We start from the raw sequence: 14,925 nt of genomic DNA, 5'->3' as shown, positions 1-14,925 counted from the left end.
TCGCATCACACCCCCTAGAGCCCAGTGGTCAGGGGTGCCTGCTCCCCTGTAACTGACAGGGAAGGAGCGCACAGAAGACAGGCTCAACCCCGCTTCTCAGCCCTCTGAAACTTCCCACACATTTGGCATCTTCTGAACACCAGGGGTTGTCCTGGCTGAGGGGGACGCATGGGGCTCCGGAACTGCAAGGTGGCTCTGTGCATGCCAAGCCCAAAGGGACTGTGACCCACCCTCGTCCTTCTGGGGCTCCTGGCAAGAGGCACAGGAGGGGCTCTGGCCTCAGGACCTCCTTACTCCACCCGCAGAGGAGATCCTGCCGGAGCTGGTGTCCAGCAGTATGAAGGCCCTGGTCCAGGAGATCAAGGAGCGCTTCACCTCCAGCCTGGTGAGTGACAGCAGCGCCTTCAGCAAACCAGGCCTCCCTCCAGGTGGAAGCCCCCAGCCGGGGTGCACCACGTCTGGGGGCCTGGAACAGATGATTGCATGGAACTGACCTTGATCTCCACATGTATATATATATATATATATTTTTTTTTTTTTGAGACGGAGTCTCGCTCTGTCGCCCAGGCTGGAGTGCAGTGGCCGGATCTCAGCTCACTGCAAGCTCCGCCTCCTGGGTTTACGCCATTCTCCTGCCTCAGCCTCCCGAGTAGCTGGGACTACAGGCGCCCGCCACCTCGCCTGGCTAGTTTTTTGTATTTTTTAGTAGAGACGGGGTTTCACCATGTTCGCCAGGATGGTCTCGATCTCCTGACCTCGTGATCCGCCCGTCTCGGCCTCCCAAAGTGCTGGGATTACAGGCTTGAGCCACCGCGCCCGGCCACATGTATAGTTTTTAAGACTGCTCTCCTGCCTGCCTATTATCCTGTCTCTATGACTGGGCCAAAATCAATCGTAAACAGGAGGGGTAATCAGACCTCTCCAAAGAGTTTCCTGTCCATGACTACTGGATTGAGTCACATGAGTAACTGCTCCTGGACCCCGGGGACTGTCCATGAAAACTGACCTGCCTGCTTCCTCCTTCCAGGAGCTGGTTTCTTACGCAGAAAAAGTGCTCCTGAGGCTGGAGGCGGCCACCTCTCCCAGCCCCCCGGGTGGAGCAGCAGCTCAGCCCTGATGCTGGGGAGAAGACAGACACCCCACAGGCCCCTCCTCCACGTGTGCCCTCTCCCTGCCCTTCCTTTCCATGGGCCACTGTTTCCCTTGGGGTGGGGGGGGAGGGTCGTCTGGGACCAGAAGGCACACCTCACACTCCTCTTAGGTGACTAATACAAGGCCAGTTTCTGCCTTAATCTTTTCTGGCAAGACGCCGTGACTGGCCAGTGGGGTACCTAATTCTGCAGTCTCTATAGACCTCGCCCTGGACACGGAAGTCCTTCCAGACCATTCTAGATGAGAGTCAACACTGAGCCTCCTAGGTTCCATTCAAAGTAAACATCTGCATTTATTTTATTTTTTATTTATTTATTTTTTTGAGACGGAGTCTCACTCTGTCGCCCGGGCTGGAGTGCAGTGGCCGGATCTCAGCTCACTGCAAGCTCCGCCTCCCGGGTTTACGCCATTCTCCTGCCTCAGCCTCCCAAGTAGCTGGGACTACAGGCACCCGCCACCTTGCCCGGCTAGCTTTTTTTGTATTTTTTAGTAGAGACGGGGTTTCACCGTGTTAGCCAGGATGGTCTCGAACTCCTGACCTCGTGATCCGCCCGTCTCAGCCTCCCAAAGTGCTGGAATTACAGGCTTGAGCCACCGCGCCCGGGCTGCGTTTATTTTAAATCACATCCTCGGTGCATCTGCACCTGTTCTTTCCAGCTGTCAGGTGGCCCAATAATGCCTTGGACTCCATCCCCTAGTCAGTGCCACTGGCTGTTCCTGACTCTAGTTCCCAGGGGAGTCTCAAACCGGGGCCTAGCCAAGCAAGCCACCAGCTAGCGTCACATAGCTTCTCTAGCTCAAATAGCCCAAGGTCGGTACGTCTGCCGACCTCCAGGAATAACCGTGGTCACCGTGCCCAGGCGACACATCCTTACGCTATGGGGAGAAGCCTCTGCTGGGTGACCCACCAGCCAACCCTGGGCCAATTTAGATAAACGCTCAAAGTCCAAATGGCCACAGAAGCCCGATGTAACACCTGTTGTGCCGGCCAGCCGTGCCTCAGGAGTTGACTGCAGACACCAGGTCTGGGCCCCTCAAGCCCAGCGGAGCTTGTTATGTCCCCTAAGACAAAGGAGGAAAATGTGGCCCCCCAAGAGGAAGGTGCTGAGCACCTCACCCCAGGGTGAGTGGTCACTGAAGATGGGCGGTGACAGCACTGTACAAGCTGGCAGCCCACAGGCCCCATCCTCGCCTCGCACAGGCAGTCAGCAGTTGGTAAAGCATGGCCAGGCATGCTCATGGCAGCCCCTGCTGTCCACATCCTGGCTTCCTCCCTGCTCCCCACCCCGACCATCCGGGCCCGAACACACATGGACAGTAAGACCAGGTTTCAGACCACGAAGTCAAGAGGAAGGAGGACATTCTCAGTAACACCATGCCATGCCCCCTGCCATGATTCTGAAAAGGTTTCACCAGAGTAGACACTGTGGGGAGATGTGATCTGTCCCTGTGACTGGTCACATTGCCTCTGTAGGGGGGCAGCAGCAGCAGCAGGGCAGGGCTGCTAGGTGTCGTCACTGCAGTGGTCTGGAGCGGTCAGCAGGGGACGCCTGTCTCGGGCCATGCTCTCCCACTCCTTCTTCACCATGACGTACAGCCTCATTGCTGCCTGGGCATCCTGAATCTAGACGACACGAAACATCCCAGCAGGTGACAAGGCATAGCTGCGGCCCACAGTCAACCCCGCAATGACTGAGCCCTCTCACTAGCCACTCTGCTAGGGACAGGACGTACTGAGTGAGATGTGGACCTGGCCAAAAAATGTCACCGAGATGGGGAGGGAGGACACAACAGAAGCAGAGGGAGCAACGACCTGATGGTCCCCACACTTCTGTGACTCAGACACCCCTCCCAGGAGAAGAAAGGGGAACCGAAAGAGGTGAAGCAACAAACACGCTGCCTTTTTAGGTTTCTGAGTGCAGGGTGATGGCAGGCTGGGCGCCGGGCACAGGGGCACAAGGACCAAGCAGACGGGCACGAAGGGCCCAAAGCGCTGAGGCCACGCTGCAGGGAGTGGCTGCTCCACAGAGGCGGAGCCAGCTGCTCAGCGGGCGGGTCAGGGCAGGGCTGGAGGGCTGGGGTGGGAGGGCTTTGTAATTATTTGGCAACTTTTTCTCCAAATAATGAGAATGCAGTTCTTTTGTGTTGTGTTAAATTCGTTAAATGTGCATATTTAGAATTTAACCAAAATTCCGTAACTCTGCTCTGCCATTTTTTTTTTTTTTTTTTTTTGGACCAATAGCCTTGTAAGAAAAGTAGGTGCCCAGGCCCCTCCTCACCCATGTCTGTGTGAGGTGACTTATGTCTGGTTCCTGGTGAGAAACCACCCCAAACCCCATGGACTGCCCCCCAGGACACACTCACCGAACAGTGCTCTGCCTGCTGGACCTGGAGCCCAAGGATCTTCTCTGAAAGTAGTCGCAGAGATGGCCTTCCACTCTGCAAAGGGGGAAGAGGCGGGTGGGGGCCTCTGCAGGCTCTGCCCACACAGGGTCACCGCACCCAGCAGGGAGGGGTTGGCTATTGAACCTCACCCAAGCGACCTACAGTTTGCCTCTCAGTGGAAGCGCTCATGGCACTTAGGGTGGCAGCCACCAGCTGCAACCTCTTTATAGCATGATGGGCTGGTGATACACCCCATCAGCCAATCAAGGGAGAGGGCCAGGGGAGGAATCAGCATCCCCATCTCCCATCTTGAGGCCTCTCTGATTTCAAGAGGGACAGCTCTGGTCAGGCACGGTGACTCACACCTGTAATCTCAGCACTTAGGAGGCCAAGGAGGGCAGATCACTTGAGCCCAGGGTTTGACAACAGCCAGGGCAACATAGCAAGACCCTATCTCTACAAAAAAATGAAAAAATCAGTCAGGGGTGGTGGCATATGCCTGCAGTCCCAGCTATTTTAGAGGCTAAGGTGGAAAGATTGCCTGAGCCTGGGAGGCGGCAGTTACGGTGAGCCGAGATCATGCCACTGCACTCCAGCCTGGGTGACAGAGCAAGTCCCCGACTAAAAAAAAAAAGAAAGAAAAAAAAAAAAAAAGGAGGATGAAGAACAGCTGTGCCCTTGGCACCCTCTACAGTAGATACGACAGTGGCACCAGGCCCTTAGTCAGTGACCCTGTTTCAGAGGTTACAGTGGAAATAACTTGCCCTCCGTTGCAATCATTTTTAAGGTCAGCAATTAGCAGAACTCTATTTTTATTTTTTTTTATTTTTTTTTATTTTTTATTTTTTTGAGGCGGAGTCTCGCTCTGTCGCCCGGACTGGAGTGCAGTGGCCAGATCTCAGCTCACTGCAAGCTCCGCCTCCCGGGTTCCCGCCATTCTCCTGCCTCAGCCTCCCCAGTAGCTGGGACTACAGGCGCCCGCCGCCTCGCCCGGCTAGTTTTTGTATTTTTTTTTTTTTAGTAGAGACGGGGTTTCACCGTGTTAGCTAGGATGGTCTCGATCTCCTGACCTCGTGATCCGCCCGTCTCGGCCTCCCAAAGTGCTGGGATTACAGGCTTGAGCCAACGCGCCCGGCCTCAGAACTCTGTTTTTAAACATTCCTTCTAGTTTTAAAGGTTAAAAGGAAAAACAAAAACCCTTTAACCAACAAGTCAGCCACCAGTGACCAGAAACAATGAAGTGACCAGCAAAACAGAAATACGGTATCTTGAGTCACACTCGTCTTAAGTACCTTTACTTGACTCTTGAAAGGTTTATATTTCTGTGTGTCTCGAATTTTCTTTTTTGGATGATCAAGAAACAGTACCTAGAAAAAGAAAATATAATGATAATAATTTTCATTTTTGGTTTATAGTAGCAGAACCCCCTCCCCCCGCCACCTTTTACAAGTAACATCTTTGTGTATGTGTGACATAGTCTTGCTCTGTCACCCAGGCTGGAATGCAGTGGCTCAGTCTTGGCTGACTGCAACCTCCGCCTCCAGGTTTCAAGGGATTCTCCTGCCTCAGCCTCCCAAGTAGCTGGGATTACAAGTGCCCGCCACCACGCCTGGCTGATTTCTGTATTTTTCAGTAGAGACAAGGTTTTGCTATGTTGGCCAGGCTGGTCTCGAACTCCTGACCTCAGGTGATCCACCTGACTCGGCCTCCCAAAGTGGTGGGACTACAGGTGTGAGCCACTGTGGCTGCCCTGCAAGTAACATCTTGTAGGGAATCCAAGTATGTCACACACACACGGAAACGAGGCATTGATACGAACTTAAACTCCATGAGGAAATTTATCACACTGACTTAAGCTGATGCCCAACAGTCAGAGACAATAAAAACAAAATCTTGAAATCAAGGAAGTAGGAGAAAAACAGTCAACAATGAACCAGCAACCAACTTATTCCTATATTATACTTGTATTTTGAGTTGGTTCTGCACATCAGGAAGTTGGAAATAACACATTTTAACAGCTCATCTTGCAATCTTAGCATGCAATCTTTTTTTTTTTTTTGAGACAAGAGTCTTGCTCTGTCGCCCAGGCTAGAGTGCAGTGGCACGATCTCGGCTCACTGCAAGCACCACCTCCTGGGTTCACGCCATTCTCCTGCCTCAGCCTCCTGAGTAGCTGGGACTACAGGCGCCCACCACCATGCCTGGCTAATTTTTTGTATTTTTTAGTAGAAACGGGGTTTCACCATGTTAGCCAGGATGGTCTTGATCTTCTGACCTCATGATCTTCCCGCCTCGGCCTCCCAAAGTGCTAGGATTACAGGAGTGAGCCACTGCACCTAGCCTTTTTTTTTTTTTTTTTTTTTTTTGATAGGCTCTCACTCTGTCACCTGGGCTTCAGTGCTATGGGGTAATCATGGCTCCCTGCAGCCTTGACCTCCTGGGCTCAACTGATCCTTCCACCCCAGCCTCCTGAGTAGCTGGGACAACAGGCACATGCCACCACACCTGGCTAATTTAAAAATTTTTTATAGAGATGGGGTCTCCCTACGTTACTCAGGCTGGTCTCTAACTCCTGGCCTCAAGCAATTCTCCAGCCTCAGCCTCCCAAAAACCTGTGATTACAGACATGAGCCACTGTGTCTGGTCCTTAGCATAATCTTCAAGAAAGACTTAAACATGTGTTGCACAAGTTACCAGGGATGGAGCCAGAGTCAGGAGGGAAGGACAAGTTACCACAGTGGCAGTCTCTGAGGGGATATGACAGGAGCACACAAGACTTTCTGTGAGGATATTGCCCGGATGGTTCTCAACTCAGTTTCACCCTCTATAAACAAGCATGAACACCTCTGGCATCTTTAATGGATTCAAGAGATCTCTGTAGTGCCACAACGGGAGCACGACCGCAAAGGCTGCTGTTTGACCATTAGCATCTCTGCCACTTCCTTCTGAACGGCCTCAAGTTCCTCACCACACCCAAGTGCTTCAAGCCGGTAGGCAGAGGTGAGAACTTAAGAAGTATCTCTCCCATCTAGTAGACTGGCCTCCCCGCTGTTCCCACTGTGTCCTTTAAACCAACATCCAGGCATTTGCCCATAAACTCAAAGTGACCCCCACCCTGTTCTCCTGTAAATATACGCATACTCGCTTTGCCTGACTCTTCATTCCTGCCTCGGATGACCAGGGGATGGCAGGCTGCCCTCCCCACCCATGAGGCCTGCCCTGCCCAGGGTCTGTATATGTCTCTGAACTTGTTTCCCACAGTGCTGGTGTCTGAATTTGCACCTTCCATCTGAACAACCAGGGGCTGCCTCAGGCGGGATTTTCCTCGGGATGCCAGGAAGAAGGCAAAGGCAAACTCCCAGGGCCAGAGTGATGGTCAGGCAGGCGTAACCTGAACACGGGCCACAGGGCATCTGCCAGGATAAACTAGTTTCCTGCAGAGGGACCCTGGTCACGGACAGGACAACTGGGCATTAGGCCCTCCTCCAGGTAAAAGAGGTATCAGCACCTTCATTTCTTGTTAGGGTGGGATTGCCAGCCGCTCTGGTACGGGAACCCCAGTTTTGCTGGAGGCTCTCAAAACAAGAGCCTCGCATGGTTCCTAAAACACAGTAAGAACTCAGCACGTGGTATCTGATATTATTACCAAAGTATTCCCAACACAGGGCACAAACCCAACCATTTTTAAAAACTCCACAACACAGCACAAGGGGGTGAGTGTAACACGCACGGAGCAGGGGCGGGCTGAGTCCCCAGGAGGGAACCCAGTACCTTCAGGTCATTATGCAGAGCGTGTCCTACTAGAATTCTGCCCTTCAGCATCTCTGCCACTTCCTTCTGAACAACTTCAAGCTGTTCTCCTGGAAAATCAACACAAAGCAGCGGTTTTTTGCAACACACACATCACCATCATTCTTTGAGGAGGCAGCCCCGCTCCCACCTCTGGTCAGTCCTAAAACAAAGGGTCAGGCCAGCAACGCCACCGCAGAGGGTGACTCGAAGCCACCACACCCACCCACCCCCTGGGAGAAGTGCCTTGCGGGCCCCTGGCAGGGGTGGCTGCGAGGACCACCTCTGAGGAGAGGAGTAAAGTGCTCCTCACAGTCTGCAAAGTCGGCTCGTGGCTGGAGGAGAGCATATGTTGAGTGTAGGCACTAAGAAACTTTTAGAGCCGCCTGGCAGCACGGTTCTGCCTATTCAACCTCATAATTTACTTGACAATTTTCCTAATGGAAATAAAAACAAAACTGCCCCCACAAAAACGGGCAGAGATGTGCTGCCCTAGGCCCTGGGCTCCAGAGGCAGCCCTGCCTACTTTTGGTGACCACCCCACCACCAACCCCACGTGTACTCCCAAACAGGGCGGACTAGACCAAGGCTGGCCCGAGCCAAGTAGGACCAGCTAATTTTTTAAAAACAGTTTTTACAAGGCCAGGCGCAGTGGCTCATGCCTGTAATCCCAGTACTTTGGGAGGCCGAGGCAGGCAGATTACCTGAGGTTGGGAGTTCGAGACCAGCCTGACCAACATGAAGAAACCCTGTCTCTACTAAAAACACAAAATTAGCTGGGTGTGGTGGCGCATGCCTATAATCCCAGCTACTCAGGAGGCTGAGGCAGGAGAATCGCTTGAACCCAGGAGGCAGAGGTTGCAGTGAGCCGAGATTATGCTATTGCACTTCAGCCTGGGCAACAAGAGCAAAACTCCATCTCAAAAAAAAAAAAAAAATTTTTTTTAGAAACGAGGTCTCGCTATGTCGTCCAGGCTGGACCTGAATTCCTGGGCTCAAGCAGTCCTCCCTCCTTGGGCTCCTGAGTAGCTGGGACTACAGGCACGAGCCGCCATGCCCGGCTACTGACCTGGTCTTCAAGTTGGTGGACAGGAGGCAATGAAGTGCAAGGCAGAAATGGGTGTAGAGCCGTCTAAGAATGCCCTTTGTATCTGAAAACCCATTGCCCCAAGAGGAGACAAGACGCATCGAAACTAGCTACAGTGAGTGGTCTCAGAAGGAAAAGGGAACAAAAGGGAGAAAATGCATCCACAGTTACGACTTTCCCTTCTAAGTTCCTGAGCTGCAGATGACATACCCTGCTTGAGGTTCTCAGGCCGAATCCCACTGACCGCTGTCCTATAGTCCGTCACGGGCTCAGTTGGTTTGATGTACTTATCATAAACGCACTTCCCATACCGGTTCACGATGGACACACGGGCGGCCACGCTGTCCTCCCCCTTAGGGCCCACGCCCACCATCTCACAGTCCAAGGCTAAGGCTCTTGTCAGGCTGAAGGGTAACCAAAGGCTCTAGTTTAATAAACACAGCAGGACACAGGGCTCCAGGTCAGAGCCCCAGGGATCCATGGGCAAAATGTCAGCAAGCTCTCTGCCCCTCACTCATTTGCACCCATGTGACAAGCTCTGTGTGGTTGGTCCTGGTTCTTAGCAGGACCCTGGGAGGTGCTTGCTCCCTTCACCTCGGGGAGAGGAAAGTATCCTCTTCCTTGAAGAAGCCCCACCCTCTACGGCTAAGCATCCCCAGCAGATCCTGCTCCCTGAGCCCAGCATACCCGCCGAAGGCCTGCTCTTTCACGAGGCTGAGGCTGACGCTGCCCTCGCTCTGACCCAACTGTTTCCTCGCTATCTTGGCCGCCTCTGGACCTATGGCAGCTTCGATATCCGCCGGGTCCACGTCGTCAAACCAGATGTCTTCCCTAAAAGGCAAAGGTAACAAGCTGATCACCAGAAGGGCCTAGTGCAACTGGCGGGGCGGGGCTGTGCGGCTGACTGTGCCGGTGAGTGGAGCGATGGCACAGCCTGCCTCTCCCACAGGCTGGCCCCAGACACCCCGACCGCTGGCCCTGCTGCTTCTGCTATTTTGATTATCTTGACATTTTCCTTTTTTTTTTTTTTTTTTTTTTTTTGAGATGGAGTCTCACTGGGTCACCCAGCCTGGAGTGCAGTGGCACAATCTTGGCTCACTGCAACCTTTGCCTCCCAGGTTCAAGCAACTCTCTTGCCTCAGCCACCCTAGTAGCTGGGATTACAGGCGCCCACTACCACACTTGGTTAATTTTTTGTATTTTTAGTAGATATAGGGTTTTGTCATGTTGGCCAGGCTGGTCTTGAACTCCTGACCTCAAGTGATCCGCCCACCTTGGCCTCCCAAAGAGCTGGGATTACAGGTGTGAGCCACAGTGCCCGGCCTCATTTCTTTTCTAATTAGAAAATACACTCATTATTTAAGATTTAGGAACACAGACAAGCACAAAGAATATAAAACAGAAACATATAACCCAGGTGTAATGAGTGCTAGCATTTTAATAATGAAAGGAACGGGTTCATTATCAAACACTTAGGAAACACAGACAGACACAATGCCTGTAAGATGGAAACACAGAACCCTTTGCCCTCCATACTCGGATGCTCACGCAGGTACATAACACCTGCCTGGGGAATCTGTCTCTTAGGCTAAGGTTAAATGTCATTTCCTTAGAAAAGCCCTTCCTGGCCCCACTGAATGGACACGTCCCCCTTGTCCCAGGCTCCCAACACCTTCTCCTCACCAGATTTATCCTGACCACACTTAGGCAACAGCTGCCGTGTACAGTCTGTCTACCGCACTTGATAATAAGCCTCAAAAGGAAGCAGCGGGCCCGCCTCATTGAACTCTATCCCAGACAGCCTGCCTAGCACAACACAGGGAGGCCCCCCAATGGCTCCTTCCTCAGCCGTCAGCGACCATGTCCTGAACACCCAGGCGACACGAAGCCAGCTGTGACTTACGAACACGTCACCTCCAGTTGAACCATTCAGAGATAGCCACTGACTCCTGGTCCACCCCACGTGGGTGGCCAGCACAGGGTTTATTCTTTTCACTTGTTTTTTTGAGTCTCGCTCCATCACCCGGGCTGGAGGCAGAAGTGCAATCACAGCTCACTGCAGCCTCGACCTCCTGGGATCAAGTGATCCTCCCACCTTGGCCTCCTGAGAAGCTGGGACGACAGGCAACAGGCACCACACCTGGCTCCATCACAGGGTTGAAGTAATCACCAGGCACTGAGCCAAGAGAGCCAACCTCGCAATCTCCTTGTGACGCCACCAGGACTAACACAAGGCACAGAGGACGTCAGAAACTTGCCTCAAGCCACCCAACTGGCGAGAAGCAGGGACAGGCCTCATAGTGGGGTCTTTCTGGCTTCAGCATGCTTTCCTTCCACACACGTGTACTGGCACCCACTAAATGCTGAGCTCTGGTCAACGCTTGGAAGAAGCAGGCCCTGCCTTATCATGCCCACACTCTAGGGGAATACAAGTAAGAGCAAGTAAACAAGGAACAGACGACATCAGGGTAAGGTGATGGAGAGACTGCGGTGAGGCCACCAGCCTCCATAAGGAGGCAGGCCTTGGTGAGGTCGCTGCGCCTCGGTTCTCAGTGGTGAGGTGGCCCGTACTTACTCGGTGGGTGGGGCCGGGGCTGCCTCCTTAGCTTTCCGCTTCTTATGCTTGATGTCCCCCCATTCTGGAACAATATCACCATTTGTCTTTTCCTTGGTTCCTTTCTTATTGTGCTCTGCTCCACTGGCCTTGCTGCGAGGTACTGGCGCCTTCCTGTCCATCTTGGAGCCTGAAGGAACAGAGCCCCTGCTGGCCTCTTGGTCTTTTCCTGCCGGCATCTCCTCTCCCTTCACTTGAGGTGAGGTCTCTTTTTTGTTTTGCTGGATAATTTTGGGCTTCTTTTTGGAACCCATCTGAGAGATGACAAGAGGCTTTTCTGGGGCCTGAGATTTTTGTTTCAGCAGCCACTAGGACCCAAAATAAAATACATGCTACATTTGAATTTGGAAATTACACACAGCAGATTGAAAAAAAACTTACATGTGTATGTATATACACACATATACACCAATCACATCTATACAATTCCCATTCGCATCACTGAAATTCATTTTCAAACAGTTTGGAAAAAGCTTTTTCATTCTCATGAGTCACTTGTGGTGAAATACTGTTTCTTTGCTTATCTTATAATGCATTTTACACCTGCTCCTTCAGGCATACAAAATTTCAAACTCATTCCACACCTTAGGTACCTGTTGAGTGGCTGGACACCGCAGACCACTTCCCTTCTTAGTTTATCTAGAAAGAATTTTGGAGTTAACTTCCCTCACAGCTTGGGCCAACACCCTGCTACACAGAAATCACTTTTTTTTTTTTTTTTTTTTTTTAACAAGATTCCCTGGTTTGCTACTGCTGTGAAGGTCTCAGGGAGGTGGGGGGTGTGATAAACGAAAAGAAAAGCTTCCGTCAAGCTGGAGTGGCTGAAGAACTGCTGGCAGCCACAGCTTGGCTGTCATCTAAGCAGAGGCTCCTGCGGTCTTAGAGCCCAGCTTCCTCCCTAAGTTCAAATCCCCAGCTGGAACGGGCTCCACCACAGTGCGATGATGAGGAGGGTGTTACTCACCTGTTCCTGTGATAGGTAAAGAACTGAAGAGCTGACTTTTTTGGATGAATTAGAAAAAACTCAGAAGTTTCCCTATAGCAAACATCCCTTCCATTCACTTATTTTGCTTTTCTTTCTTGGGAGAAGAAGAGTTGGTGTTCAAGAAATCCCACAGAACCCTGAGGCTGCCCATGGGAATTTGACTGGTCCCGTGTGTCAAGACAGGAAAATCATTAGGAAAGCCTGCACTGAGATATTGTGCAGAGTATTAGGAGGTTCAAGAAGCATTCGGGGAGGCTGAGGTGGGAGGACTGCTTGAACCAGGAGTTGAAGACCAGCCTGGGCAACAAAGTGAAACCCCATCTGTATTAGTTCATTGTGCACTGCTATAAAGGAATACCTGTGTTTGGTAATTTACAAAGAAAACGGGTTTATTTAGCTCATGGTTTTGCAGGATGTACAAGAAGCATGGTGCCAACATCTGTTTCTGGTGAGGCCGCAGGAAGCTTCCCATCATGGTGTAAGGTGAAGGGGGAGCAGGTGTGTCGCATGGCGAGAGAGCAAGCAAGAAAGGTGCTAGGCTCTTTTAAAACAACCAGCTCTCGAATGAACTAGCAGAGTGAGAATTTACTCATTACTGAGGGGAGAGCACCAAGTCATTCATGAGGGATCTACCCCGATGACCCAATACCTCCTATGGGCCTCATCTCGAACACTGGGGATCACATTTCTTTTTTGAAAAACTACTTTTTACTTTTTTTAGAGACAGAATCTCACCATGGTGCTCAGGCTGGACTTGAACTCCTGAGCCCAAGTGATCCTCCTGCCTGGGCCTCCCAAAGTGCTGGGATTACAGATATGCACTACTCAGGAGGCTGAGGCAGGAGAATCACTGGAGCCCAGGCAGCAGTGAGCTACGATCCTAACAGTAGCTTCAAGGGAGCTCCAAGGGATGTGGTAAGAATGTACGAGCGACACATGCGGAAGAGTGTCTGGGAGAGAGCAGGCAACCTCTAGAGAAGCACCAGTCACTAGAGAGACAGCAGGTACAACACAGTCTTAAAGCATGGACTCCAGAGTCAGCCACCTGGTTCCCAGCCGCAATCTTAGACGATCTGTTTAACCTTTTCCAGCCTATTTCCTCACCTGTACAATAGACATGATGAAAGTGTCCACCTCACAGTCTTATTGTGGGGATTGCAACACACACGGCACAGAGCACATGGTAGAGTGCACATTTTAGGAGCTCAATTTTTATTTCAAGATCATAAGTGTTGCTAGAACCCTCTCTATCACATGTCTGCTATCTGCTTTTCACCTCTACACAGGGATCTTCTTTCTCCCTGTCTTGCTACACAGACCAGTGTGTTCTTTTGTTGCTGTTGTTTGAGATGGAGTCTCGCTCTGTCGCCCAGGCCGGAGTGCTGTGGCACATTCTCTGCTCATTGCACCCCTGCCTCCCGGGTTCAAGTGATTCTCCTGTCTCAGCCTCCCTAGTAACTGGGACTACAGACGCGCGCCACCACGCCCAGCTAATTTTTTTGTATTTTTAGTAGAGACAGGGTTTCACCATGTTGGCCAGGCTGGTCTCAAACTCCTGACCTCAAATGATTCACCCGCCTCGGCCTCCCAAAGTGCTGGGATTACAGGCGTGAGCCGCCGAGCCCAGCCACGAGTGTGTTCTTTTCACTGTCCTTGGGTGGTTCATCTGGTTTCGGGATTTTTTTTTTTTTGAGACGGAGTTTCACTCTGTTGCCCAGGCTGGAGTGCAGTGACACAATCTCGGCTTACTACAGCCTCTGCCTCCCGGGTTCAAGCGATTCTTCTGCCTCAGCCTCCCCATGTAGCTGCGCCGGCGCGCGCCATCACGCCAGGCTAATATTTTTTGCATTTGTTTAGTAGACATGGGTTTTCACCATGTTGGCCGGGCTGGTCTCGAACTCTTGACCTCAGGGGATCCGCCCGCCTCGGCCTTCTAAAGTGCTGGGATTACAGGCGCGAGGCCCCGCGCCTGGGCTGCTTTCGGGATTTTAAGCTAAATTTCTCTTTGTAAAATCTATTCTAGTTAGTTCATTATGCAAAAGGTACAAGGTTTTATCTGCTTTTTTGTACTTGAAATAATTCATCAATTTCATGCAAACAAGTTCGAGACCTCCCTCAACAGGCCACCTTTCTTGTGAAAAGGCGTTTACAAGATTTCGATTTAAATCTGCCTTTACAGGTCCTTTTGGGGGCTACCCAAGTCTTTCCCTCCGTCGCGTTCTGCGGGAATGAGCTGCGCAGCGCTCCGCCCGGGCCCGCTCAAGCCTCACCTCTTGCAGCGCCTTCCAGTTTTGAGAAAAGTCTTCTGGTGCCTTTGGAGGTCGCACCACAACACCAGGGCCGCCTCCTGACTTCTTGCTTACTTCCTGCGCCTTGCTGTTCCAAAACCTTTTTTTCTTCCTGTTTTTCTTCCGAGTGAGCGTCTTGACAGGACCCGGCTTAGCCACGGGGCTGCTCGCGGCGCGCTTGGAGGCGGGGACCTTCGCCTTCACCATCCTGCTGCGCGGTCCAGCGCCTGGGCCGGCGGCCGCCCGACACCCCGGCCTCCCCGGGCCCGGCGCCGCGGCAGCACAAGGGCCTGCCCAGGCCAGGCCGAAACACACTCACCTCAGCGACCTGGCCCAGGAAAAGACTCCGGAAGAGACCCCGCACACGTCCAGCATGCCTCAGCGCGCACGCTTCAGTCCCCGGAAGTGCTTGTCTCTCCGCAACCGGCTGGAAACCGGGCCCCCGCCTCTGGTTCCGCGCAGCCTGGGCGGTTCGCCCGCACCGGACTTGGGTCGCCGCGTTAGCCAGCGGCATCCGGGGTCATCGACCTCGAGTTTGATTGGGCTAGCCGAGGACCTCCCCAAGATCCGGGATGGGGATGAGAGATGCGGACGCCAGAAGGGAACTGGTGGGCCGCTGTGTGTG

General features: G+C 52.3%; 2 protein-coding genes across 3 annotated transcripts in view; one reads left to right on the top strand and one right to left on the bottom strand.

Annotated features, from left to right (window-relative positions):
- The window catches only part of STKLD1 (serine/threonine kinase like domain containing 1), a 30,030-nt gene extending 28,536 nt beyond the window's left edge, over positions 1 to 1,494 (top strand). Inside the window, exons 18-19 of the mRNA XM_030919198.1 lie at positions 306 to 385; positions 1,028 to 1,494. Coding sequence (XP_030775058.1) covers positions 306 to 385; positions 1,028 to 1,117 — 170 coding nt within the window. The 3' untranslated portion in view covers positions 1,118 to 1,494. The remainder of the gene's footprint in view (positions 1 to 305; positions 386 to 1,027) is intronic.
- A 986-nt stretch (positions 1,495 to 2,480) lies between these two features.
- REXO4 (REX4 homolog, 3'-5' exonuclease) lies at positions 2,481 to 14,756 on the bottom strand. Of its 2 annotated transcripts, XM_010372792.2 has the most exons (8): positions 14,283 to 14,756; positions 10,989 to 11,335; positions 9,101 to 9,244; positions 8,624 to 8,817; positions 7,309 to 7,397; positions 4,830 to 4,904; positions 3,517 to 3,591; positions 2,481 to 2,776 (listed from the first exon to the last, which is right to left on the bottom strand). In XM_010372792.2, the coding sequence occupies exons 1-8, from the start codon at positions 14,505 to 14,507 to the stop codon at positions 2,657 to 2,659; spliced, it is 1,269 nt and encodes a 422-aa protein (XP_010371094.1). In that variant the 5' UTR covers positions 14,508 to 14,756; the 3' UTR covers positions 2,481 to 2,656. The 2 variants fall into 2 exon arrangements, with proteins under 2 accessions (XP_010371094.1, XP_010371096.1); XM_010372794.2 differs by lacking the exons at positions 8,624 to 8,817; positions 9,101 to 9,244 and having other exon boundaries at positions 2,496 to 2,776; positions 10,989 to 11,157; positions 14,283 to 14,704.
- Between the last annotated feature and the right edge of the window lie 169 nt (positions 14,757 to 14,925).

The sequence above is a fragment of the Rhinopithecus roxellana genome, chromosome 16 (genome assembly GCF_007565055.1).
Source record: "Rhinopithecus roxellana isolate Shanxi Qingling chromosome 16, ASM756505v1, whole genome shotgun sequence".
Taxonomy (NCBI): domain Eukaryota; kingdom Metazoa; phylum Chordata; class Mammalia; order Primates; family Cercopithecidae; genus Rhinopithecus; species Rhinopithecus roxellana.
Note: the sequence above shows the minus strand (reverse complement) of the source record. Positions and strands in the feature narration are given on the sequence as shown.

Coding starts and splice junctions, on each gene's coding strand:
- REXO4 (XM_010372792.2), bottom strand. CDS start 14,507: ATGGTGAAGGCGAAGGTCCCCGCCTCCAAGCGCGCCGCGAGCAGCCCC. Junction 11,336..14,282: donor ACTGGAAGGCGCTGCAAGAG/GTGAGGCTTGAG, acceptor TTTGGGTCCTAG/TGGCTGCTGAAACAAAAATC. Junction 3,592..4,829: donor CTTTCAAGAGTCAAGTAAAG/GTACTTAAGACG, acceptor CCCCCTTTGCAG/AGTGGAAGGCCATCTCTGCG.